The sequence below is a fragment of the Tupaia chinensis genome, unplaced genomic scaffold, assembly GCF_000334495.1.
Source record: "Tupaia chinensis unplaced genomic scaffold, TupChi_1.0 Scaffold138757_1, whole genome shotgun sequence".
In the NCBI taxonomy this organism is placed as follows: Eukaryota; Metazoa; Chordata; class Mammalia; order Scandentia; family Tupaiidae; genus Tupaia; species Tupaia belangeri.
In genome coordinates this window covers 2,969,499-2,996,743 of record NW_006198649.1, presented here as the reverse complement: position 1 = coordinate 2,996,743, position 27,245 = coordinate 2,969,499, and the positions used below count along the sequence as shown (strand labels likewise).

The 27,245-nt window shown below is 36.2% G+C and overlaps 1 protein-coding gene across 1 annotated transcript in view; it reads right to left on the bottom strand.

Moving 5' to 3' along the window:
• The window catches only part of LRP1B (LDL receptor related protein 1B), a 1,871,701-nt gene that overhangs the window by 29,110 nt on the left and 1,815,346 nt on the right, over nucleotides 1-27,245 (bottom strand). Inside the window, exons 89-90 of the mRNA XM_027765590.1 lie at nucleotides 19,187-19,361; nucleotides 15,032-15,136 (exon numbers count right to left, since the gene is read on the bottom strand). Of these exons, the coding sequence (XP_027621391.1) occupies nucleotides 15,032-15,136; nucleotides 19,187-19,361 (280 nt within the window). The remainder of the gene's footprint in view (nucleotides 1-15,031; nucleotides 15,137-19,186; nucleotides 19,362-27,245) is intronic.

The window sequence follows — 27,245 nt, the reverse complement described above, 5'->3', positions numbered from 1 at the left end:
TAGAAGTGTTAATAAAGATGTGCCATGCACTAGTCTATGAAGAATGCATAATCCTATTTTTTAAAAAAATACTTTTACTTAGCTACTAGACATCTCTCATTGAAAGTGATGTTAATCCATTATGGGAAACATTTTACATATGTTATAAAAACCACAATAAATATTTGTTTTTTCTTTTTTAACTCCTTTCTTTTCTTATCCACCCATCCATTTAGTCACTAATTCTTCTGTTTATAAAATAATATTGCATTATAGCAACTTGGGCATGCCAAATTGTACTAACTCAGTGATGAAAATGGTGTTCCTGTCCAGGACGCAGCAAACTAAGAAACTGTTGATTTATTTTCATGAAGATGTGTCAGTTCTAAAAGTATTTGCCTAATGGCAAGCATATCTTGACTAATGAAGTGACATAATATCTATAAGTTGATATGGAAACCAATTTAATATTATAAAAAATGACAAATATGCAATTAAATGCATTTTTTTCTTTTATAGAGAAGGATTTTGCTATAGGGCATTGCGCTCACCAGAGAGACAGAGAGCGACAGAGAGACAGAAAGTGAGAAATCACCCCCAAGGAGGGATGGACAAGCCTCAACACATTCTCCTCCATTCTCCACTCAGGATCTTGGGCATGCAGGCATACACACCCAGTGTGAATTTGAAACCACTGGGTCCAGGCTCAAACCAGTCAACTAGGTGGGAGTCCAAGAACAAAACCATTATGCCATCTATTGGTCAAATTAAATGCAATTTAATCCCATCAATAGATTTGGATGACTAATCAATGAATGTGCTAACATGGAGACACAACATATGTCAAATTTAGAATTAGATAGGCTTGGATTCAAATATAGACTCCCCTGCTCACTAAATAAATAAATAAATAAATAAATAAATAAATAAATAAATTTTCAAGATATTTTTCCCCATTTCAGTTATCTTATTTCTAATAATAGCAGTGAACATATTTTGCCATGTAAGGTGAATATTATAAAAACAAAAAATCTTTTTAGGTTTCTTGAGTGAAGAAGTGGCACAATGTCTATAAGTTTTACATATCATCTGATTTTTTAAATCAGATGATAAATAATATTATGAATATTAAATTTAAAGATTGTATATGGCATGTAAATATCAACGTTATTGTAACTTTTTGATATACCCAATGGAAGAGAAGGGATTATTTTCTCTACTTTAATATGATGTCTCTTTGTGATATTATTCTAGAGTAAAAAGGAGAAGTAAAATATTTTCCTAAATGATGGTGATATACTAAGTTTTATATTTTTACTCTTAAACTAACATGGGTGTTTAAGTACAAGTCTAATCCTGTTCTTAAAACTGTACAGTGAATTTGGCATCAAGTGGTTGACTTATATAAAAGCACTGACTTCCTTAAGCATAGAACATGAGCGAAAATAAACCTTCGCTCTTTACTCTCTGAAAGTTGGGGTCTAGAATATAGTAAAATCTAGAGAAAACAATCTAATAGAAAATAATATAAATGGTTAAAGGAGTAACAGTTACACAAAAATGATACATAGTTGTATTGTGTTTGTTTCCTTTGGTTATTCTGGTCCCCTGAAGACATTTAAGGCCAAGATTTTGAGCTAATATCCCCAAATCAAGGAAAAATAATATACCTATATCAAAGTTGCCTAATATATAACTACATGATCATTGTTCTTTTTTTTTTTTTTTTTAAGAATTATCTTATTTGGGAATCAGCAGTTAGCATAATGGCTATGTTGCTGGACTCCCATGTAGTTGACCGCGGTTCGTATCCCGGACCCGGTGGCTTAAAACTCATGCCGGGCGCGTGTGCGTGCGTGCCCAAGATCCCGAGAGGGGAATGGAGAAGAAGGGATTGCGGTGTGACCATCCCCCCTGGGGAGTGATTTCTCGCTTTCTGTCTCTCTGTCTCTCTCTGTCTGTCTGGCGAGCGCACGTGCCCTATAGCAAAAACCTCTCCAAAAAAAAGAATTATCTTATTTAACTTATTTATTTATTTATTTATTTATTTATTTATTCATAAATTTGACCATAGAGGGACAGAGCAACAGAGAGAGACGGAAAGTGAGAAAGCAAGCTGTCAGGTCTGAGACTCGGACCGTGGTCAGCCATGTGGGAGTCTAGCACTCTTAAACACTACCTGCAGCCCTGATCATTGTTCCTTATTAAGCTATGCTGTTTGTACTCTATAAGCACCAAGTGAAGTTTAAACATATACAGAAAATATGTTATCTGTGTTTCTTCCTTTTTCATGACATAACTAGCATGGTAAAAGCTAAAGCAAGCTACAACCTGTTACCTGGGATCATAAAAGATGGATATTGATTTGACAGATGTTCTTGGCCTTCACTGCTCCACGAGACATGCACATTTCATATTTTGTGCTTTGAGAATATGCCATGGGGCAGAAAGCAAAACAGGGACGTGCAATGACCTGACTCTTGAAATGTGGACAGCATAGTCTGCTAAAGTTGAATTTCTCAATATCTCTGCTGAAAAGTTGTGATCTGTTTGAAATCACTCCTGACAACTTCCTTGGGCACTTCTTGGAAATTCTCTGTGGAGCCATAAGGTCACTGGTCCACATGGAGGAGTCAACCTAACAGCAGAACCAAGGGAGAACAAAACCATGCCGCCGTCTGTCTGCAAGACCAATATTTTGAAAAACCAAGGCCTCAATTAGCACTTGGAATGTAGAAGAATAATTCTTACCTTTTTAGAATTTCAGACAGAAACAGAACTCATTATCTTCCTCCTAGAGTCCGCAACAAAGCCTTCTCTAGTACCTGTGCATTTCTTTGTGCATTTCTCACACTAAGGACTTGGAAATAATGCTGAACTTCTAATAAAATAATTAGATTGGAACAATTACAAAACCAAAGAAAATGATAAAGTTCCTTTTTCCTCTACTAAAGAATGTCTTTTTGGTATGTCTATAATTCACTTTGCATTTTTCTGCACTTTAAAAGTATGTATTGAACATGTTTATAAAGCTAGTTCTCGTTCCTGTTTTCTAAGGTGACTGAGGGTAGATACCCTGCCTTTCTTTCTATCATCCATCAGTAGAACCTGAGCTGAGCTCCGCTAGCAACATTTTGTTTATAACAAATTTTGCCTTTATTTTTTTTATAAAACAACAATTTTTTTTAAATCCATGCTTAATTCTTCCTCTTCAGACTACCAGACGATCAATTTATACCAGGTTCTAATCATTTTATGTCTAGTCTGTTACAATGGCTGTAAGATTTTACCTTTTCTTTTCAAAAATTATTTATTTAATTTTATTTATCCGTTCACTTTTTTAATTTGACCAGGGAGAGACACAGAGAAAGAGGGAAAGTAAAAAAAGCAAGTCACTAGGTCTGAGACTCGAAACGTGATCAGCCATGTGGGAGTGTCCAGCACCTTAACCACCACACCACCTTTGGTCCCATTTTTTTAAACGTTTTCTTTCCTTTTCTTTTTCTTTTTCTTTCTTTTTTTTTTTTTTTTTTTTTTTTTTTGGTTGTGGGGATGTCTTTGCTATAGGGCGCATGTACTTGCCAGAATCACAGAGAGACAGAAAGCAAGAAATAACCCCGCCCCCAGGGGGGATGACCATGCCACAATCCCTTCCCCTCCATTCTCTTCTCGGGATCTTGGGCACGCACACATACACACCCAGTGTGAGTTTAAGCCACCAAGTCCAGGACTCGAACCATGGTCAACTACATGGGAATCCAGAGAGTTAGCCATTACGCCAACCACCGGTCCCATTACCTTTCCTTTTAAAGTGTTCTCTATGTTTAAATTTCTTTTTAAGAATTATTTATTTATTTTATGTATTATTATTATTATTTTAATTTGCTACAGGGCATATGCACACACCAGAGAGGGACAAGCAGAGAGAGAGAGAATGTAAGCACCAGGTTTGGGCCTCAAATTGTGGTCAGCCATGTGTGAGTTCAGAGCCTTAACCAGCATGGCACCTGCCAACTTCTGAAGAAAATATTTTATGTCCTCTCTCTCTCTCACCCGCCCAAATGTGTGTGTGTAGGGGGATGGGTGTGTATGTGTGTGTGCAAGTATACACACACAAACATATATTTTATAGATTTTGGCATAGAACACTTGACTTGCCAAAGAGGGACAGAGAGAGAAAGTGAAATCATTCCTCAAGAGGATGACCGCAATGCAATCTCCTCTTTTATTCTCCTTCTAGGATTTTAGGCATGCACACACACATGCCTGGCATGTTTTGGACTCAGTCATGTAGTTGGCCATGTGAGATCCAATGTCTTATACATCCTTTCACCTGCTGGCCCTTATATGTATTTTTAATTTTTTAAAGTTTATTTATGATTCCATTATGGGAGAGGAAGAATGAGAGAAAGAGAGAGAGGCATCCCTTCAATGTAGGTCTCATCATGCTATGATCTGCCTGTAGGCTTCCAGTCAACCAGGTAGACCTGGGATCTGAACCCTGGGTCTTTCCCCATGGCTGCAGTGTGATGAATCCCGAACCTAACACCTGTGTCACAACAGTGGAGTCTCTATGTCATGTCTATATACATATGTAAATATGACATATCTCTTTGCAACAGTCTTAGGAGATAGGTGCTATTAACATTGCTGTCAAGATGAGAAAAAGGGCACAGAGAAGAAAAAGTGAACAAAATAAACTGCAATTCTGAGTTATAAGTTCCTCTTTTTTGTGCCCTGTTTGACAACAAGTTCGCTAGCCTTTTTTAAAAATTAAAAACCTTTCTTTTGTGTTGCAAAATGAGGTTCATCATAAAATCTATTTTTTAAACCCATGAAACGTTTTTTAACAGATGATCATGTCATCAAGACCTTTCTAAAACATGCACATAACTGTGACACTTTGTATTTCAAATGTTATCAGCATTCCCTTACTGCTTATAAAATGAATTTCAAACTCCTAGCTAAGTATACCAAGTTACTGAGAATTATTTCAGTCTAATATTATTGTCCAATGCTCCCTGACAAGCACCATTTATCTTACACCACTCAAATCCCCAAAGTGCTTGCCATATTTCTTCTTGCCTCATCTCTTTCCTTGAATAGATTCAGACACTCTAGAGGATATTATCTGACTTCTCTTTTATTCCATGACCAGTTTTGATAACAAACTGTGTTTCTACAAGGGAAAAACAGCAGACAACAAAAACAAAAACAAAAGCAAAAGGCAAGAAGAGAGAACAAAATGAATCATGCCAAATGTTTCTAGTAGTTAAAGATGATGTGTTGTGGTGCGGCCAGCACGTGGTATAGCGGTTGTGGTGTTGGACTGCCACATGGCCAACCACGGTTCGAGTCCCAGACCCAGGAGTTTGAAACTCATGTCGTGTGTGTGTGTGTGTGTGTGTGTGTGTGTGTGTACCCAAAATCCCAAGAAGAGAATCAAGAAGGAGAAATGGTAGTGGCATGGGCATCCTCCACGGAGGGTAGTTTCTAACTTTCTCTCCCTCTGACTCCTCTGTTTCTCTGATAAGCACATGTATATCCTATAGCAAAAACACTTCTCAAAAAAAAAAAAAAATGGTGTGTTAAACCAGTGTAATCATCTAATTCATGCTAAAAATAATCAGCATGAGTTCCAGAACCCTCAGGAAATAACTTATAGTAATTTTAGAAGGTATCAGAGAGATGAGAATACAAATGAAAAATCATGTTAAAAAATCATTTTTCTATATTGCCTGACTCTTCATTCAACTAAAATGTATTAAAAAAGTAAGATGCATTTCACAACAATGACAGAATGATGATTATATCATAGGATGCTATATCACATAATATAATACAGGCACCAAGACATTAATTTTTTACCAACAGTAATCAAACACATAGTACATGGGGAATGCATACTAGCTATTGGAGTAAATTAGATAAATCAAATGCAATGTCTTATTGGGACCAGCAGTTAACGTAATGGCTATGTCGCTGGACTCCCACGTAGTCAACCATAGTTCAAGTCCTGGACCCGGTGGCTTAAACTCACGCCGGGCACGTGTGCATGCGTGCCCAAGATCCCGAGAGAATGGAGGAGAAGGGATTGTGGCATGGCCATCCCCCCAAGGGGTGATTTCTTGCTTTCTGTCTCTCTATCTCTCTCTGTCTGTTTGGCGAGTGCATGCGCCCTATAGCATAAACCTCTCAAAAAAATAAATAAATAAATAATGCCATGTCTTATTTACAATCCACTGGAAAGAAATAGACATATAAATTTAAAGGGGCCATAGACTGGAACAGACAGCACTCCCAGGCCAATTTCACAGAAATATGTGTCATGTCCAAAGACCACACATAGAAGAGAGGCCAATTCTGGCTATAAAATATTGAATATTACATAGAATATTATAGAGTAATACAAGAAATATAAACACACATACACACACAGACAAACACACACAATAAGAGAAAGAAGATAATTTTGTGGAGAATTATGTTCCCAAAAAATAGAAAACAGCAACAAAAAAAAAACCCCAAATGCTCATATAAATCTAACCACACCCCTGCCAAAAAAAAGAGATAAAGAGAAAATGTTAACAGCATAATTATTTTTAGTTTTTATTGCAAATGAAGAAATAAAATATAAAAACAACCAGTGCCTCTTGCTTTAGACCACATCCACATGGAGAATTGTTCTTGCTATGGGCAAGAAGAAATAATATATGAATGTCTTGGAGTTCACCATACTGCCATTTTTAAAACAGTGAGTGCTGGAATTGATACGCTTTCAGAAGCAATGTAATAGTACAGTTAGATCTCTTTGGGTCTATTTTTTAAAAACTTTACTCAAAGGAAAAAAATTTAGAGAGAGATTTGTGCTATAGGTATGTGTGCACTCCAGAGACAGAGAGAGATCAAGAGACAGAATGTGAGAAACTACCCCCCTGGAGAGTGGCCATGCCACAATACCTTCTCCTCTCTTCGCCTCTTGGGAGTTTGGCCATGCATGCACACATGCCTGGCATGAGTTTCAAGCTGCTGGATCCAGGACTTGAACTGCTGTCAACCATGTGGGGGACCAGTGTCTTAACCACTATGCACCTGTTTTTTTCCTCTGTTTTGGAAAAACTATACTTTTACACAGAAATTTATCCTTAAAAAGATTTCACTAATAACCAGTATACATTGTTACCATTTTGATATGTGTTCTTCATGACTGTTTTTTTGTACACATACATGTATATCCTATATAGACATATTATATATACATATATTTTTACACATATGCATACATTTTCATATGCTCATATATGTTTGTTTATATATATATATACTTTTTGAAATATTGGGTCATAAGCTTACACATTTACATATAATGTTTAGTAAAAGTGTGTGATAAATATACTTCAGCGTTTATTTGATGTTTTCTTATTTTATTTCTGTGACCACAATCACATTCCCTGTAAAATCACATGGCCTGTTTCCTCACTTACTTGAGGTAACATATCAGCATCTCATCATTATTCTTTGACAATGTCTGTTCAAATGGAGAGTGGTGACTTAGGTGTCTATGGGAATGTAGAGAATCTGAGTAATTTCTTAAAAAAAATTAATATTATGAGAGGAATCGGATAATAAAGATGAAATACGTCCCCAAAACTCTGGATTTTTAAATATTTGCAATTCTTTGCTAAAATTATAAGATCTCAGCCATGAGTTGCATGCAGAAAACAGTAGCTGAAAGTTGAGATGCCCAAGAAAACTTCAGCAAATTACCTAAATAAAACCATATACAAGAGCTAAAATAAAAGTTAGTTATAAGACTAACATTACACTCATGGTCAAACCCAAACAGCAAAAAAAGACCTAGTGGTGCTAAACACAAATTCCCAGGCTAATCTTTTCTGTTCCCATGCAACGTTTCTTTTTTATGGAGGTTTTTATATGTACATACTAGAATCATCATCTTAAAGAAGAGGAAAATGAGGCTTAGACCAGTAGGAATGTAGGAATGAGTATATTAATCTAGATAAGTCTGACTTCAAAAATCTCTGTTCTGTCTACGTACTCTGTCTTGTAGATGCAACAGAATTTCTATTTATTTATTTATTTATTCATTCATTCATTTTAGATTTTTGCCCTAGGACACATGCACTTGCTGGAGAGACGCAGAAACAGTGAGAGGAACAGTGAAAAATCACTTCCCCGGACATAGCACTACTGACCTACGGTACAGACTCTCAGTAGCCCAGCATTTTCCCTGATTTTGTCCTGTCCCTGTCCCCTTGGTCTCAGCTGGCAACATTTATACTGCGGTGGTCAATTGGATCTTCAGTTACATCTACAATCTCTTTAAAGTAATAATTGTCCAATTATACCCTTGATGTCCTCTCTATAATAGTATTACTCAGTTTTGGGCAATACGAATATTCTGAGAATCTTCTAAATATTTGTATTTCCATTAACAATCTCTTCAATCCTCTAAACTGCCCTCCTCTACCCACACCCAGTTTCAAAGCCACTTCCACATATTTACATATTTGTTACAGCAGCAGCCCATTTCCTGGTACCAAAGTCTGTATGGTTTTTCTGTGGTCGCCATAACAAAATACTATAGGCTTGCTACCTTGAAATTGATTTACTCACTGGCTAAAAGGTTTTGGCAGTCTGGTTTCTTCTGAGGCATCTCTCCTTGGCCCTTCAGGCTGTTTGCTCACAAGGTAGCTTTCCTGTGCTCACACACTCTCTGTCTTTTCCTACTGTTTTTTCTTATAAGGACAACAGTCCGATTGGAATAGGATCCACTCTATGTAACATATTTTAACTCAGTCACTTCCTTAAAGATTCTATCTTCAAATATAGCTCCATTTTGAGGGACTGGAGCCCAGAGCTTCAGTAAATAAATTTTGAGGCTGGAAGCCACAACTCAGCCCCCAAAATGACCAAAGCAAAATTGGAAATTCAAATGATTTTCTTTTGAAAAACTTAAGTTCAATTCAATTAATATTTACTGTTCACTTGCCATGTGGCATACACAAAGATGATACCTGAGTTGACACTGAGATAAGAGTTAACTAGAAAAAAAGGTAGGAGAGGCATCTGGAGTCAGTGAGCTCTGTGAGCAGAGACAGGTGCTGTGTTTACACAGTATGGCTCTGTGTGTGTGTGTGTGTGTGTGTGTGTGTGTGAATGTATGCTTGTATTCATGTCCATATGTTGAGAGTGGTGGGGAGGTGGGTTATCTATACAAATTTCATTAGTAGAGGGTAAAATGTACTGTGAGTTTTTGTGGGAAGTACGTTGTGGGGGTATGTCTATGTTATAAAAAAATCCAGTAAAAGTGAAAGCATAACTCTAAGGAAAAACCTTAAAAGTAGAAGTTATGGTTAACTTGCTATTGAGTTCAATAATTATTCAAAGTATTAATAATTTCTATCAATTACAATAAACATATTTTACTATAAAAACATTGTCAAAATAGGGATCAGTGGGTGGCATGGTGGTTAAGGCAAGATCAGCTGCTGTTCAAGTCCTAGACCTGGAGGCTTGCTTTCTCGCATTCTTCTCTCCTTCTGCCTTTCTCTGTTCAAAATTAAACAGTAATAATAATAAATAAAATAAAATAAATAATAATTCAAAAAAGTTTAAATGACAAAATAACACATAGGTTTTTAAATATATATATATATATGGCTTGACAATTTTTCAATATACCTACTTTAATAAATGTCAAAACATCCTCCAAATAAATGTGAAAAAAAACAAATTTTGTTCTTTTTCCTAGGCTTTTCTTTAAAGTTTTCTTTTTCTTCCACACATAGTAATAAGTGAAAATGGTCATCAAGAGACAAAAGTAAAGGCTTTCAAAGAACACATCTATTTCTTAAGTTGAAGGATACAGTAATAAAATTTCTATGTGGAAAAAACTGTCACCTTCACAGATCTGAATACTTTACAGACTTTTCAAATGTGTGTAAGTTCTTCATGATTCCAATAACTTTCATTTATGTAGAAAAAAAGTGCTACTAAACAAACTGAAGTGTGCACTATATGCTGTATCTTAAAACAATTTTTGTTTTTTGACCTTTAAATAGCGCATGCTGACTTTTCATTAAATACACATGAAAACTACCAATTGGAGATGAGACTGAGAGCCGTGCCCCAAAAATCTACCCTTGTGAAGACACCAATCACTAGACATTCTGAAGGCTTAACATTCTTAACTCAACTACTTCATATGGCATGTGATAATGAATAACTTCATATTAAATTTTATCTATATTTATTTACACTTAAGTAGCATAAGACTAATAACTACTCTAGGAAAATTTATCATATCCTAGAATTCTCAAATCTAAGAAATATGAGTGTGAAATCTGTGTCTGAACCATCTTTGTGTCCTTCATAGTCTCTAACAGACTTTAGTAAATGACATTTTAATAAGTAGTAAAAGAAGAGTCCCCTTATTTTTCCTTCATTTATTCCATAGCCAAATGTTCACAAAGATTCTATACTTTTCTTCTCAACCTTTCCATTCATCAACTGTAGCTTGATTTCTGTCTACATAGGACTCTCAAAGCAACTCTCATAGCCATCTAAGTATAAAAGTCAATGAACCATGGATAATGTGCATTTTCTTTGAACTGCATGGAGTTGCTATTCTTTGATACTCGCTCCTCCATTGATTTGGAGGAATCTACTCTGTGGTAAATCTTCAACTTCTATTTCTTTTTCATTTTCTTCTGTTGATTCCTCCTTTGCACAGTATAAAAACATATTTTCTAGAGTTCAGACCTTAATTTTCTACTCCTCTTTCTGTAAAACCTTTCTCCTGTCACGGCATAAAATGCACATCATAAACTGGTCACCACACATCTCTTCAGCCTTTTCTCCTTCCACTAGACAACACTGCCTGTGTTCTATCCTCGACAACCTAAAGATTGTCTTTTACTTTCAGAATTATTATTTGCCTGTGCTGCCCTGCCCTTTTTTATTTTTAAAAAGATATTTTATTGAGTATATTTGAGGTTTACAAAATGTTATGAGATACAGAGATAGATACGACTACATACAGATTAGCATATGTTGTTTCATTTGTGTGGTAAGAGGAGTTAAGACCTATTTCACAAAAACTTACCCAGTTCTTAATCTATTTTTTTTAAATTTTTGTATCAATTAAATGTTTTTTCCCTGTTTCTCTCCCTCTCTCCTCCTATTATCCACCCCCTACTATCCCCATGCCCTGTGCTATCACTAAGGTTTTTATTCATTTCTCTCCTGTAAAACTACAATATATTTTTTGAAATGCTGTGAAACTATCACTTCAACTATAAAGCTTTTCATGCTCCCACTGGGAATCATTACTGACTGATCTTTATTCAGTTGTTTTCCAACAGCACTTTGGTCATACTTCTAACATAACAATTACAAGATAGTACTTTAACTTTTTAAAGCCATTTGTATACTTAAAAATGAATTTTAAATTCTTTAAGAAAACATATTGGAATTGTTATGGAATAAAGAGAGCAGCGCAGCATTTGAGTTCTAACCAGGGCATGCATTTTAGAGTCAAACAAATACGATCTCCTTCTCAGACATCTACCATTTCCTAGGTTGTGACCTCAGCACTGAAATCTGTGAAATGAGGAAAACAATTAGATAATCATGACAATAATTTTTACCATTATATAATCTAACCTTTCACATAGATGTTTGAATTCCTAAACACAATGTTTGTCACAAAGTATTTGCTCAATCAGTTTTAGGCCTTACTAACTCCTCTTGAAATTATGTGAGATCTCACTCATAGATTATCGATAAGAATTTGAGTTAATTAAATAATAATAAAATGAGTTAATTAATTAATAGAAACAGAGTATCATTATTCTATGCTTCTTTTATGGCTTCAGTGTTTGAGAGATGTAACATAAAAATTACTCCTATTGCTGCAATACATTTTAGGGCATAGAAAATTAAGGTACAGGCAATATTCCTGTAAAGCCAAATACAGGTAGAGAGAGACATTGGAACACAAAAATAAAAGGTGTTTGCTCTAAACCTCTCCCATTTTTTTGATGATTGGGTCTGTCAGTTGGGTTGATATTCATTCTTAAATCTTACGATTCTGATGGTGTGAGTGAAAAGTGAAAGAGAACATTATTGTAGGTACCAAGACCATCAAGAGATTTTCCTTCTGGTGACAGAGAGGACTCTGACACATATAGTTATTCTGAGCTCTAGTTATGAGGCTGGGGCAAGAGGGCCTAAAATGTGTGAATTTTTTTTTTTTTTTTAAACAATGAGAATGAAGAAGAATAAGTGAAGGCTGGGACCCAGAGTGGCATTAAAATATTCTTTTTCTTTTTAAGAGGTATTTTTGCTTTAGAGTGTGCATGCAGAGAAACAGAGAGAGATAAAAAGTGATAAATTACCCCCCCAGGAGGAATGGCCAAACCTCAATCCTTTCTCCTACATTCTCCTCTCGTGATTTTGGGCACTCACACATGCACCTGGCCTGAGTTTTATGCTGCTGAGTTCAGGACTCAAACTGTGGTCAACTACATGGAAATCCAGTGATGTAATGTCATCTGCTGGTGCCAAGCATTATCAATATTCTACAATGAGTACCTAGATCAATTTTTAGCCAGAGTTGCCCTATACATACTTATTCTGAATTAGCAGTTAATGTATGGTTATCTCTGTTCTTTCCTCCAGTTGCACTGCCCAGGTTCAAATCCTCATTGCTTTTCATATATAATGTTGCCAAACCTTTTGATTTTGGGGTCCCTGCAGTTGATCTCCATGAATTTTCTCTGTATACAAACTGTACCACCTATTTTAGTTTAGTTTAGTTTAGTTTAATTTAGTTTAGGTTTTAGTTTTGCTATAGGGTATGTGTACTTGCTGGAGATGAGAGAGAGTTGAAGTGAGAAATCAGCCCCTGGGGCTTGGCCATGTCGCAGCGTCTTTTCCATTCTCCCCTTGAGATTTTGGGCATGCATGCACATGTGCCCAGTGTGATTTTCCAGCTGTCTGGTTTGGGATTGAAACCATGCAACTTGACTATGTGGGTTTCAGCCACTTGAACCTCCCTGTAAGCCTCTGGTGTGAGAACCACCTTCAAAACCAAACTCCAGTCAAAATTCTGCCTCAACTCTCTGGCAACTCACTCTTATCAAAAGAGTAGACTCTTGGTAATGAAATAACTGGGATTTTAATACAATTGTGTTTTAAGACCTTTACTAGATACTCTAAGACCATCACCTGTATGGCTTATTTCTGGTCTCAATAAGGACTGCGGGCTATGACATCAAGTTTAACGATGATGCAGGATATGATCCCTCTCTAATGCTCACAGCCACAATGAAATAACACTTCCTGGTGGTGAACATTGATAGTTACCCCAAAGGGGATTCCTGATGTTTCTTAGAGGAAGATAAATTTATATTTAAAAACATTAAAAATTGATATTAAAAACATCACAAATTGATAGTCAAAACATCACAAATTGAATCAAGAAAGAACAGTTTAAACAGTGAAGACACAAAGTTCGTAGAAATGCTTTAGCATGTGCCTTATTTCCTCTGTAAAGAAGTCTTACTGATAAGGTAAGTTTCCTATAAAATTCTGAGAAACAAGATAATAAATTACTTTAGTGCTTGACATATTAAATCAACTATATAAATGAAAGAGAAAAAGAAAACTATTATTCCAAATATATAGTAAAAGAGTCTTAAAACATTTGTTTCTGTACATTTCTAATTAAAAGCTACTATTCTAGAAAGTGTTTTTTTCTTTTTCTTTTTCTTTTTAGTAGATAGTTGCACAAGCTTTTCCATTTCCTCGGTTTAATTTCTAGACATTCTAGCAGGCTGTGGTGCACACACTTGTCGGTGAGCGAAGCAAAGGTTAAGTGTGTATGACACAGATGAGCCTCGAGATTAAGTATCCACTGTGAAATGCATGTAGATGTTCATGATTTAAACCAATGAACTGTGGCCTGAAATGATGTCACACGAAGCGCAGCGGTAAGTGGAAGGTTAAACCTACTTGCATCTCGGCTCATTAAACGCAGTTAAAGTGCAAATCCCCTCATTCTGACAGTAGTGATCACAAGGGTTCTCTTTCTGGTCACAGCGCTGACTTTTAAACCCCACAGAGCATCTGCAGAATTTCAGTAAAATACAGCTAAATAAAGTGACTGACTTTTTTTTTTCTTTTTTTCTTTTTTTTTTGCCAAATACGTTTCAAATTTATTTTAGACAGTGATTGTCACACATGAATAAAAATGTTCAGGTATGCTCACTTCTCTCTCATACACACTCATCACATGCTACTCTAACAAGGTGGGGAACGGGATGCAAACGTGGATCACACATGGGTGTCATCCTTCTGGTCTAACAATGATAAAACAAGACTCCAAACAGTGTCCACATAAGCTGAATGGGTTTATTTCAGGTTGTCCATTCTGGACAGTTAGATTATTAGAAGGGGGGAACATATCAAATTCCAGATAGTCTCAGGAGCATTGAGAATCTCCAATAGTTTTCTCTAGGTGTTTAGAAACCCAGATTTGAGTTAATAATTTCTGGAAGAAAGGAGCCCGGGTGTCATGCATTTACATAACACTATACTTTAAGCCTGACAATAACATCGAAGAGCATTATACGTTTGAAAAGATATCTCAAGTTCTTTAGCTAAGAGTGGCCATAAGTACCAAAAGATTCATAAAGAAATGACTATCTCTGGGTTTCGCACATCTGAATAGGGTCAAAGAAATAGAATAGTTTCCCCCAGTTTATCCAAGTTCAAAGATCTGTGGATGTCTGCAATGACAATGATGCTAAGAACTGAATGAGCTCTTCCTTATGAAATCATTAGCAAATTGATGACAGAGGAGATTCCTGTAGCACATGAGCCAATGAGGGACAACACTTGATCAGAGATGTCCATGAAATACTCATTTAAAATGCATTACTCCTAGAAAGGCGAGCAACAGAATAGGGATCCATGTACATACAAAGTCCTATCATACAATGTCACAGCATCGTAAAATACTCACAGACACGCAGGTACATTTGTCTCGGGGTCCAGCTGGCATGTGCCACCATTGTAACAGTAGCCATCACATAACTGACAGCTAGAGGCAATCTTTCCATTAGTGCAGCTGCAGAAACAGAGAAAAAAACAATCCCGTTGTCACCAGCATTGGTGCAGCTGCAGAAACAGAGAAAAAAACAATTCCTTTTTCACCAGCATCGTTACTGTTGAAAGCTGACACAAACTCTCCACAGAGGAGGATATTTATCATATAGGAGTAATGAAGTGACTGACTGAAAGGAAGTTTTCAGGAAGACAGACTTGCTAGAGGCAAAGTTTTTCATTTCTTCCCCCTCAGAAAAATGACATCAAATTTTTCTTTTGGTAATTTTCAAATCTTCAACCCATTTACTTAATATGAAAATTTAATGTAGCTAGATTTTGGTATGAAAAACTATACCTTAATGTCTATCACTTGTACTTTAGGGAGACATTAGCATCAGTATCATTTTCCTTTTTCATGTAACTAACGTTTGGTGAGATTTGTGGAAAGGGCAAATGATCAAAAACTCCTGAAAAAAATATTTTAGCTTTTCCTTCTAAAGGAAAATCTGGCCCAAAGAAGTGTTAGGAGTTTTAGACTCTACAGTTTAGAAGAAAGTATAGGGTTATAGGTTTATTTCACTTTTTCTTTTGAATATACTCAACTATTTTTATTCTAACAGGAAAAAAATGAAACTGCTCATTGAAAATTATAGTACTATTATTGAAACGATGTACAATATGACAACAAAGTAATGAAACAAGTTTTCTTGAAAAACTTACCAAACTGATGCTAAATTACACTTATATTACAAGTCTGGGATAAGAATAAATGTTCTGCTCATTGCTACACTGGAAAAATGAGCATGAAAATAATAGCAAAATACAGAAATTTCCTACATGCTATCTGATATTTTCAAACAAACAATTAGATTTGACAGTGAAAACCACTGGGAAAGGAGAAAAGTGCATCAACATTCTAAATAACAAAGGCACCTACTCTATGAGAAGTGCGCTGGTAGAACCCTACAAGCCTTGACCCAAATCGGAATGACGACAGATAAGGCAGATAACTCTGAGCATGTGATCCTGTCAGTATCAGGTGCTGTGAAGCAATCAATGTATCATAATAAATCTGGACGCAACCTTGAAAAAGAAACCAGGCTGCAATATCACTGACTGGTCCTTTGGATCCTTGCCATGATGCATGTGTGTTGCCGTAAATTCATCACAAGGTAATTCCCAATGATAAGATGCCTGAAGATAGTCAGTTCACAATCCTGTAGTTTATTTATCCTGTGCGTATTTAATTGACCTCCTGTGGTTTGTAAAGTTGCTGGAAATTCACCGAAATGCTTATAACTTTATGGATGTTTAATTTGAAGATATTTCTCAATATCCTGGGGTTTTAAAATCACATTTCTTTTCAAGATGAACCAGAGCAATGAGTACAAGATGTGAAATGAATACGAACAAAAAATGGAACCAGATATAGAGAAGGGGAAGGTAGTCTGAACTTGCTAAGATTTAACAGAGAATAACCCATCCTTTGTAAACCACACAGGAATTCTAATAGGGATGCAAAAGCAGTCAAGTGGACAGTGTTGATGGTGTCTGATATGTTAAATGGATCTGAGAAACTCTGTACCCATCCTCCTTGAAAATCAAAAGGGCAAAGCATTATAGTTTTTTGTTCTCTTAGACATCAAAAGAAAAAAATTAGCTCCTTATGTAGTAAAGCATTTTCTACCAAAAATAAACTGTATACCAAAACTCATCATCTAAAACAAAACAAAACAAAAGTCTAATTGATTGCTTTTAAACTTGTATTTCCCACAGCTATAAAAGATATTGCATCTTTTCTTTTCTGAATGTTTTATTCGAATCCGAAGTTGAAGACAAAAGCTTGTAGATATTTTAAATTTGAAATACAAATTATCCAAATCATTATAATGCAACATATTTTAATATAAGTTTTTATTGTTATTTTCATTTTTGGAGAAATGTATGATACACACACATAAGTTGTAATATATCATTTTTCAAAAGTTACACAGTACACACAAAGCATTCCCATGACAACTGACATCAAAAGTTTGTTATTTAAGCCATTTAAGAATATGATGACGTCTCTTTTTTTATATCAATATTAACTTTGAATTCTAGGTTAGGGAAAAATGTGTATGTAGTTAGCTCTCCTTTAAGGATTGTACTTATGCTATTAGAGAGTAACAACTCTGGTTGACAGTTCATAGGCTGTGCATTAGAAGCGCAACTACCTATTTACAGTCACAAGTGTATGTGATTGCTTAACTATTTCTAATCAAGTAAGAATATTTACTTTTAATCTGTTAGAATTCAATTTTACTATCTACCATTTACTGATGAAAGAGAATTCTAACATCGCTGTAAACATTTTCAGGCTATGAAGAAAAGTATTATAGAGAATGAAAACAAACTGAAATCACTAACATGTTTTAGGAAGCTCAATTCTGTTTATGTCGTTTTGCTCAAATATTATATAGTCTGTCTGACAAGTATTATTACATTCATATTTTTAAAGATCCACTGTCTCCTCATTGTTAATGATTGTCTTTGTTCGTTCTTACATACATATTTCTAACAAGAGCTCTTAAAAGGCAGAAACTCCAGTGTTGGATGTAACTAGTCTGCCGAGTTTATGAGGATCCAGTGTTTTTAGTTTAAAGAAGCCAATTTTCTTAGTACAATAGGTAGTACTGAGGGGCCCTAAGTCCTGTCTTTTCCTTCTTTATATGAAACTTACATAATGGCAACAGAGTGTGTGTCTTTGTAGAAGCTTGTCAAAGGTAAACTGGGTAAAAAACACAGGCCCACAGCCTTCATTAGAACATAGCTCATGAGTCCCTGGGAAGTGGAATGGAGTTGTAAAGAAGATTGTATAGCTCTGACTGATACGAAACACTGAACATGAAGACACATGTACTCCCCTCCTGAAATAAAGTTGTTATATTCAAATTTCATCACAAGGAATGATGAGTTTAATGAGCAAAACATGATTCTGGTAGTTTGTATGAAAGTGTGTTTGTTTTAATGTGCTTGTCAAAGGCTCATGCTTATATATTTCAATGGCTTTACTTAAAAAAGAATGTATATTCAGATGACCCCATTTGCGAGTTTGAGTAATTGCCATTCATAATGATAACACAAATCACATTTACAGTAAGTTCTAAACTGAAAGTAAATTTTTTAAAAAAGATAAAATATGATGTTGTCTGTGCTAAAATTTTATTGGACCTTGTTTGGCCAAGCAACATAACTCGTCTCGGCACGCTTGTGACCTCTCCATGGACACTGTGGCGTGGACACTTTATGGCATCCTTTCTTACCTCATATTCTCATTTACTCTACTCTTAAGCAAGGCAAGTGATAAAGCCCACCCCTTTAAAAGTCCTTTTAAAAGGCTGTGAAAAGAACTTTGGAGTGAGGATTGATCTCTAATCTCAGGGGCGCAAACTTGTTTCATTATAGAAATGAAAGGTGTTACCCTTTAGCCATGATGTTCTGTTTTCCATTCATTGAAAGACAAAGGGCAAAAAGCAAGGTGGCAAAAGTGAAATTTGGACATCTATGTTGTAGTTTCTTCCCAAGACATGCTATGCTTTCCATTTACTTTGGGTCATTATGTTCAAAATTAGATTAAGAAAAAAAAAATTAGTGTTTATTTCCACTAAACAAGTCATTTGTTCTTCTCCCAAAGGACTGATTTGCAAAAGAAGACAAGTAAACCCACTTACAATCAATAATAATAAGGAAATAGTTAAAAGCCTGAGTTATGCTAATCGAGCACTATTACACACAGCTTTTTGAAACTATGTTTCTTACTTACCCTTTGGAATATTCTATATAAAAAATGATCTATCCATTTCATTACATGATAGATTTCTATATTCTACAGATGTTTATAACAGGTGTTGAATAAATTTGAGTTTAATAGAAAGAAATTGTACTTCATCACTAGCCATAAAAAATGCAGTGGTCACCATATATAATTTTAGCATAAAAATAATTTGTATCATTTTTGCAAGTTATTGCTAAACTACTACATCCATTGGGATTGAAACACTTTTACAAATTAAGCCAGATTTCCACTTACTTGCAAAGTATATCTTCACTGTCTTTATTTATAATGCAGTGCCCCCCATGGCACCTTACACATTTGTCAACCTCACATTTCGGTCCTTCATAGCGTGGTGGACAGACACATTCAACGCTTCCATCATCCCCAATGGTACATGACTCGGAATTCACACAATAGTGGTGACATACATCTAGGAAGAATGAACAACAAAAAAAATGAAATTATATTACAAGATGTTTTTCTTCAGTCATAATGAAAAGGTGACCATTTCATTTAATATTTAGAAATGGTCAATCAATAGACAGATTAATTTCAAAAGCAACTTAGAATCATATATAAACTAGAATTTGCTAATCATGCTATTGATTCCTCATTTTGGCTGATGAAATATTTTTGTTCTGAATTTTAAAGTTTTAACTAACAAGATTCCTTAGCTTTCCTTACAATGAACAACTTAATAGTATGAAATGAGTCAAAATACCAAGAATTATTTTTTTTAAGAGAGATTTCTTTCCTGTAGGGCACATGCACTCGCCAGAGACACAGAGAGAGACAGAGACAGAAAGCAAGAAATAACCCCTCCCATGGTTATGGCCACTCCTCAATCCTTTCTTCTCTGTTCTTCACTTGGAATCTTAGGCACGCATACACATGGGCCTGGAGTGAGTTCAAAGCCACTGGGTCCTAGACTCAAACTGTGATGTAACCAGTACATTATCTTCTGGCCCCAATAGCAAGAATTCTTCATATAGCATCTATCATCGCCACTTCTCACACCTCTTTTTATCCAGAGTACAGTCAATATATTGATTCCTATCTCTGTATCAGTCCTGTTGCTATGGAAAAGAGCCTCTCATACATCTGCCAGGACAAATTCAGACATTTTCTGAATGCTTGGATAGGTGGGAAAACAAGGGAGTATGTCTTGTGTGGTACTCTGAGAGGAAAGTGAACTTGGAAACTAGCTGCGTATGGGAAGTGAACACAAATTCAGGCTATTATTCTCCTCTAAGGTGAGAAACTAACGTCCTTAGCAATAAGAGGTAAAGTTTCCCTATAATCTGAATTCTTTGCTTTTAAAGATACTTCTTTCTAGCATCAACTACGGTTTTTCAACTACAAAGAAAGACTTTCTCCAAATATTTCTAAACCTCTTGATTGTGCATTAAAAAACAAAGATCATATAGTAAGATAATAACCACTCTAACTTTAGGATTACAATTTCTTCTTCAATATTTTGAAAAGCAGACAGGTCTTATCAGTGTTTATATGATGAGAATTTAAAAGTTTGTGGAAAAATGGAACTACATATAAGTTTATTTCAGTGCAAGCATTTTAAAAACTCTTGCATCTTTTTAGTCATTATTTTTCTTTTTATAACTTGCTAGATGGTGTGCATGCTCTGAAGAGGGACAGAGAGAGAGAGTGACAGAGAGAGAGAGAGAGATAGGACAATTGAGGAAACACTCACCAGGAGAATGTCACACTGCAATCCCTTCTCTCCTATTCTCCTCTCTAGATTTTTTGCACATCTTACGTGTGTTCTCCAAGCCACCAGATCTGGGACTTGAACCATCAGTAACTCATATGGGATCCAGATGCTTGAATCACCACCAGCTAGTCTCATCTTTTTTTATATTTATTTATTTATTTATTTTTGGAGAGGTTTTTTTTTTGCTATAGGGTGTGTGCCCTCCACAGACAGACAGAGAGAGATAGAGAGATAGAAAGCAAGAAATCACCCCCCCCCCAGGGGTGATGGCCACGCTGCAATCCCTTCTCCTCCATTCTCCTCTCGGGATCTTGGGCACGCATGCACATGTGCCCGGCATGAGTTTTAAGCCACCGGGTCCAGGACGCGAACCGTGGTCAACTACGTGGGAGTCCAGCGACATAGCCATTACACTAACTGCTCGTCCCTTATATTTATTTTTTGTGGACATTTGAAGAACCCTTTATATATGTATACTTTTGTGTTTACACAGGCATTTGTGTTTTATATGTTAGCTTTTATCACATTTGAAATATTGAAATTCATTATAGTCTTAAGCAAAACAACTGATAAAATTGATCCCAGACTTTTAGTCTTAAAGCTGCAATTTCCTTTTAGCTATCTAATTGTGAAGCAATGTTAAATGAGATTAGTTGAGATAAAAATCACAATTTATAAACTTTCACCTGCTGTATGATGATTATAGTGAGAGAAGAAAATTAAAACATAATTTATAGTTCTCATGTTTGTATGTTTATCTAGCCCGTTATTAAATCAGACAGAAATTAAATTTATAGACAGCCTTGCTCCATATTTATGGAAATTTATTTCAAGCGTTCTTATGCTCGTTGCTGCTTTATACCAAGTGCTTTCATTGAGATTCAATGTTTGGCCTGTTAATATGAGCTTGGGCTGTTTTTAAGAAAAGTAGCCTTATCAAAAGTAAGAGATCTGGAGATAGAAAAATTAAGTCAGTGTTAATATCCATCCATTCTGTTGTCTATTTCTAGTTGCTCTAGGCTTGGCAGGTATAGTATACACAACACAAATCCCATATTTGTTTATAAAGAGTAGATTTACATTCGCCTAACTGATCCGTCTCCCATTCGTCCAGAAATTTTTAGAAGAACAGCGTTCACAATAAGTATGTCGCTAGACACCTCTTATGAACAAAACATTATTTTAGTGTTGCTCCCAATTGCTTTGCAGTTTCATCATCAATCCTGGTTCACTTACCTGATGGGACATGGAAGTCTGCTGCTGCATTTTTGCAAGATATTATTATGTCATTATTCAGAGGTTGCCAAGGTGAATCATTTGTCAGAATCATACAGAGGACTTATTTGTGAATGCAAATCCCATTGCCTTCCCCTGCTGCCCCCATCCCTAGATTATAGTCTACACGCCTAAACTGGGGCACAGGTGATTCCAATGGGAGCCAAAGAGCGTATGGAATGAATGTCTGGAAAAAAATTTGGTAGTTGGCAAAAAACTATATTGTCTCATAGTTGTCGCTGGACTTAACTGGACCAATAAAACTTATTTCTTGAATATCATTAAGAACCCTTGGGACCAGCAGTTGGCATAATGGCTATGTCATTGGACTCCCATGTAATTGACTGTGGTTTGAGTCCCAGACCTATTGGCTTAAACTCACGCCAGGGGCGTTTACATGCGTGCCCAAGATCCCAAGAGGAGAATGGAGGAGAAGAGATTGCATCAAGGCCATCTCCCCTGGGGCGTGATTTCTTGCTTTCTGTCTCTTATGTCTGTCTTTCTGGCAAGAGTATGTGTTTTATAGCAAAAACCTTTCAAAAAAAAAACTAATTAAACTGTAATATTTTAATCTAAAATTTTGAAATATGCTGTTTTTATAAGCAAGAAGAATTGAGAAACTAGGAAAGACTGAGTTAATATTTATAAGGTTGATGACTTTCCAGGACTTCACTGAAGCAAACAATGGTGAGCACTTACACTAAAGTGCTAAAGGGTAAAATTAAATACTTATCCATAATATGCTAATTTTAAGGAACTTGATCCATAAACTAAATCTTAGAAAAAGATGTGATAATGTACACAACTCATTAGCATTAAGAAAATTGGGGCCACCAGGTTTCATAGGGGTTAAGGTGCTAGTCTACCACATGACTGACAGCAATTTGAGTCCCAGACCTAGTGACTTGAAACATGCTGAGCACGTGTGTGTATGTGCTCAAAATCCCAACAGGAGATTGAGGAGAAGGTATTGCAGCATTGCCATCCCTCTCACCCCTGCAAGGGGTGATTTCACACTTTCTCTCACTCTGTCTCTCTGGTGACCACACATGCCCTAAAGCAAAAAAATAAATAAATAAAATAAAAAATACATAAACACAAATTAACACTTCAAAGAAATGTCATACAGACTCACCAAAATGACAGTAAAACAATAGTGGAAATTCTCATATACTACAGTGGAAGTGAATATTGGCTCAACCAATTAGGAAAACATTTGGCAGTGTCTACTGAACTTGAACATATCCACACCTTATGGGACCTTATAGGACTTCCACTCTTAATGTATGTCCAAGGGAAAATCCTTCATCTGTGTACCAAAAACACGAGCATAATATGCACAGCAATCTTTTAATAAATGGCCCCAAACTGAAAAAAATTAAAATATCCATTACGAGAATAGTAAATCCTGGTTCATTTATACAATGAGATGCACATTTACACACACTTGCACACATACAAAATAAAATGTTACAACTATAAGCAACAATATGGGTGAATCTCACAAAACCTATATTGAGAGGGACCAGCAGTTAGCGTAATGGCTATGTTACTGGACTCCCACGTAGTCTACCACGGTTCGAGTGCCGGCCCCGGTGGCTTCACCTCACGCCGGGTGCGTGTGCGTGCGTGCCTAAGATCCCGAGAGGAGAATGGAGGAGAAGGGACTGCGGCGTGGCCATCCCCCCTGGGGGGTGATTTCTTGCTTTCTATCTCTCTGTCTCTCTCTGTCTGTCTGGCGAGCACACGCGCCCTATAGCAAAAAAACTCTCAAAAAAAAAAAAAACTATATTGAGAGAAAGAGGTAGTCCCCAAGAATACATACTTTTAAAATTTATGTAAAGGTTGGGACCAGCAGTTGGAGTAATGGCTATGTCGCTGGACTCCCATGTAGTCGACCGTGGTTTGAGTCCCGGACCCAGTGGCTTAAACTCACGCAGGGTGCATGTGCATGCGTACCCAAGATCCCGAGAGGAGAATGGAGAAGGGATTGAGGGCATGGCCATCTCCCTGGGGGGTAATTTCTTGCTTTCTGTCTCTGTCTCTCCGTCTTTCTGGCGAGCGCACCCGCCCTATAGCAAAAGCTTCTAAAAAAAAAATTATGTAAAGGTCAAAGGCAAAACTAAATCAAAGTGAAGAAGGAGTTATTTGGAGAGAAGAGAAGGCATAAATATAACAAATACTAGGGAGTATCTTGGGTTCTGTGTAATATTTTTTCTTGACTTGACTATTAGATTTTACTGATATGTACACCTGGTGATAACATACTGACCTGAATAATTGTGGTTTTAAATATTTATGTGTATATTATAGAAGATAAAATGTTTATTTTTAACCTAAAGGCATATAAGCTACATTAGAATATTTTAAAATTTTATATTATTTTTCTAACTAGGCTTAATAGTTTTCATCTTTGTGGCAACAATTTTTAGAAAGAATTACATATTCATTTTATATGCTTTAAGGAAGTTCTCTATACTGTAATGCATTTCTAGGCTATGGAAAAATGCATGGCATTTAGTGTATCCTTGAATTGACTGGTCTTTTTGGCATAAACGTGGATTCCAAAAAATGTAAAAGAAATGTTTACTTATAATAAAATGTTTACTTATAATAAAACTGCAAACTATGCAGACAATAAAATTGACACTTTAATGAATTATTCTTAATTACATGCTGTTAAGTTATGCCTCTTTTTCTCTCCGAAAAAGGACAGACATAGAGCACAGAATTTGTGCTCTACAGACATTCAAATGGGAAGACATTTCATCCCCCCATTCATAAGCTTGACACTGTATTGCATTCACGCTCAGAGGCAAAGAGCTGTTCACTGCACTTAGCCCGGCAGTGGTGATCCCAGGCCCTTTCTACTCTATCTTCAGTCTTTTTTCTCTTATTTTTGAGGCTTAATATTTGAAACAAATGGAAACTACTGAGCTACATGTTTGGCTGGATTGTTTTTTGCCTCTGTGAAAGTTATAAGCTCTCTCTTTTTTTTTTTTTTTGAGAGGTTTTTCGCTATAGGGCACGTGCGCTCGCCAGACAGACAGAGAGAGACAGAGAGACAGAAAGCGAGAAATCATCCCCCAGGGGGGATGGTCATGCCGCAATCCCTTCTCCTCCATTATCCTCTCGGGATCTTGGGCACGCACGCACATGTGCCTGGCGTGAGTTTGAAGCCACCGGGTCCGGGACGTGAACCACGGTCGACTACGTGGGAGTCCAGCGACACAGCCATTACACTAACTGCTGGTTCCCATATAAGCTCTATCTTTTGATGGCATATTTAATGTCATTGCCACTTCCCTTGTGTTCTTTTTTTTTCCTTTGTCTTCCTTCCTTTTTTCTCTTTCCTTCCTTTCCTCTCTTTCCTTCCTTCCTCCCTATTCTTTGTCCCTCCCTCCCTCTCTACACTCATCCACCCTTCTTTCTTTTCTTCTCTTTCTCTCTTTCCTTACCCTAAAAGTTTCCATATTTTCTCATTCTCAACTCTGAGATTCATGACTAAGGAGAAAGCAGGCCTTACATAAGAGACTAAGGATGTGATAGTTAAGCTACCATGTGATGATCATTGGACACATATAAATAGGAAAATAAAATAATTTCTTCAAGTATTCTCTCATTTCAAGCATTATTGTGCACATAGTAAGTCAAAGTCTGGGAAATATTTTTTAAAATCTGATGGTGCTGTTTTGAAATTGGGTAATTATGTCTATTTCGTGAATGTAGTGGTATTCCTACTAAGTCATAGGAATACCACTTTAAGTTTTCTCTTAACCTCTTTTCAGCTAAAACCCGCTTTTCATTACAAATGTCTACTGAAAGCTGTATAAATATGTGCTGTGTTTTCCTCAGTATAACCTTTTTATACTCTCTCCAATAATTATTGCACACTCATATTTTAATTCCAAGTATCACTTCAATGATATATTAAAGAAAATGAAATTCCATTAGCACTTCTCAATCTAGCAGAAGCAGGTTTACTAATTTAACAAGGTATGAAGAAGAATAGTGTGTGAGAAGCCTTCTTTGGTATGCAATTGTTCACTTTGGTTTTAGGAGTTTCGTTTCTAACCTAATGAGCTCCAAAATGAACAGAGAAGTTTCATGATCAAGCGAGGAACACTTTTCTTGTCGCATAGCACTGAAAATATACCCATGGAGGTTACCACTTGAAGCATCAGAAATGCTTGAAAACACTTTTGAAAGCAGACTTTTTAAAAGATAGATGCAAATTTTTTTGAATAAAACAAAATTGATATTTTATTTATTACTGTAGGAATTATTTGTATAGATTTACTTTGGAGAAATTTTATACGCATCTGGATTTTTTTCATAGTTCAGTTTTTCGAGTCAATTGTTACTGTGCACATAACAGTAGGCAAATATGAATGTAAACACTTAAAAATGCATCCCTAAAACGGAAGGGCACTAGGTAGGAATGTTGGTGGTTGGTTGGTACTAAGGTGGTGCAGCAAAGGGATTGCCTTCTACTTTCTCACAGAACTACACACAACCCCCCAAACACACAATCATATTTGTTCCCCCAATTATAAATGTTGCTTAACAATCCTTGGTAACAAGAGAAAGATTTTCTCAAGTGGCAGACTGAAAGGAAACAGCTAAAAAGAAACACATAGATGATACAATGGATTTCCTGTTATTGTTGTTGTCTCTGTTGGAGTTGATGGAAGAGGAACAAGAGAGCAGAGAGTGAAGACTGAAAATAGAAAAGTCTAGCTACATTCTTCAGTAAGCATTCGCTGAAAGGAAACAGCTAAAAAGAAACACATAGATGATACAATGGATTTCCTGTTATTGTTGTTGTCTCTGTTGGAGTTGATGGAAGAGGAACAAGAGAGCAGAGAGTGAAGACTGAAAATAGAAAAGTCTAGCTACATTCTTCAGTAAGCATTCGCTGAAAGGAAACAGCTAAAAAGAAACACATAGATGATACAATGGATTTCCTGTTATTGTTGTTGTCTCTGTTGGAGTTGATGGAAGAGGAACAAGAGAGCAGAGAGTGAAGACTGAAAATAGAAAAGTCTAGCTACATTCTTCAGTAAGCATTCGCTAGGAGTCTGAGTTTGTGGAAGGGAAAGTTGATAGAAAAATACAGTAGATCTCCTTTTGAAGAGCATGACTAACTTGACTATAAAGGGAAAACTGAAGTGAAAGATGCATAACTGAACATTTGCTAAGGACATGAATATGCTAATTGTATAATAAGAATGTGGACAGAGCACAGAAATAGAAGACAGGATATCGGCACTCAGGAGCTGACAACCCAACTGCAAGGTTAAAAGA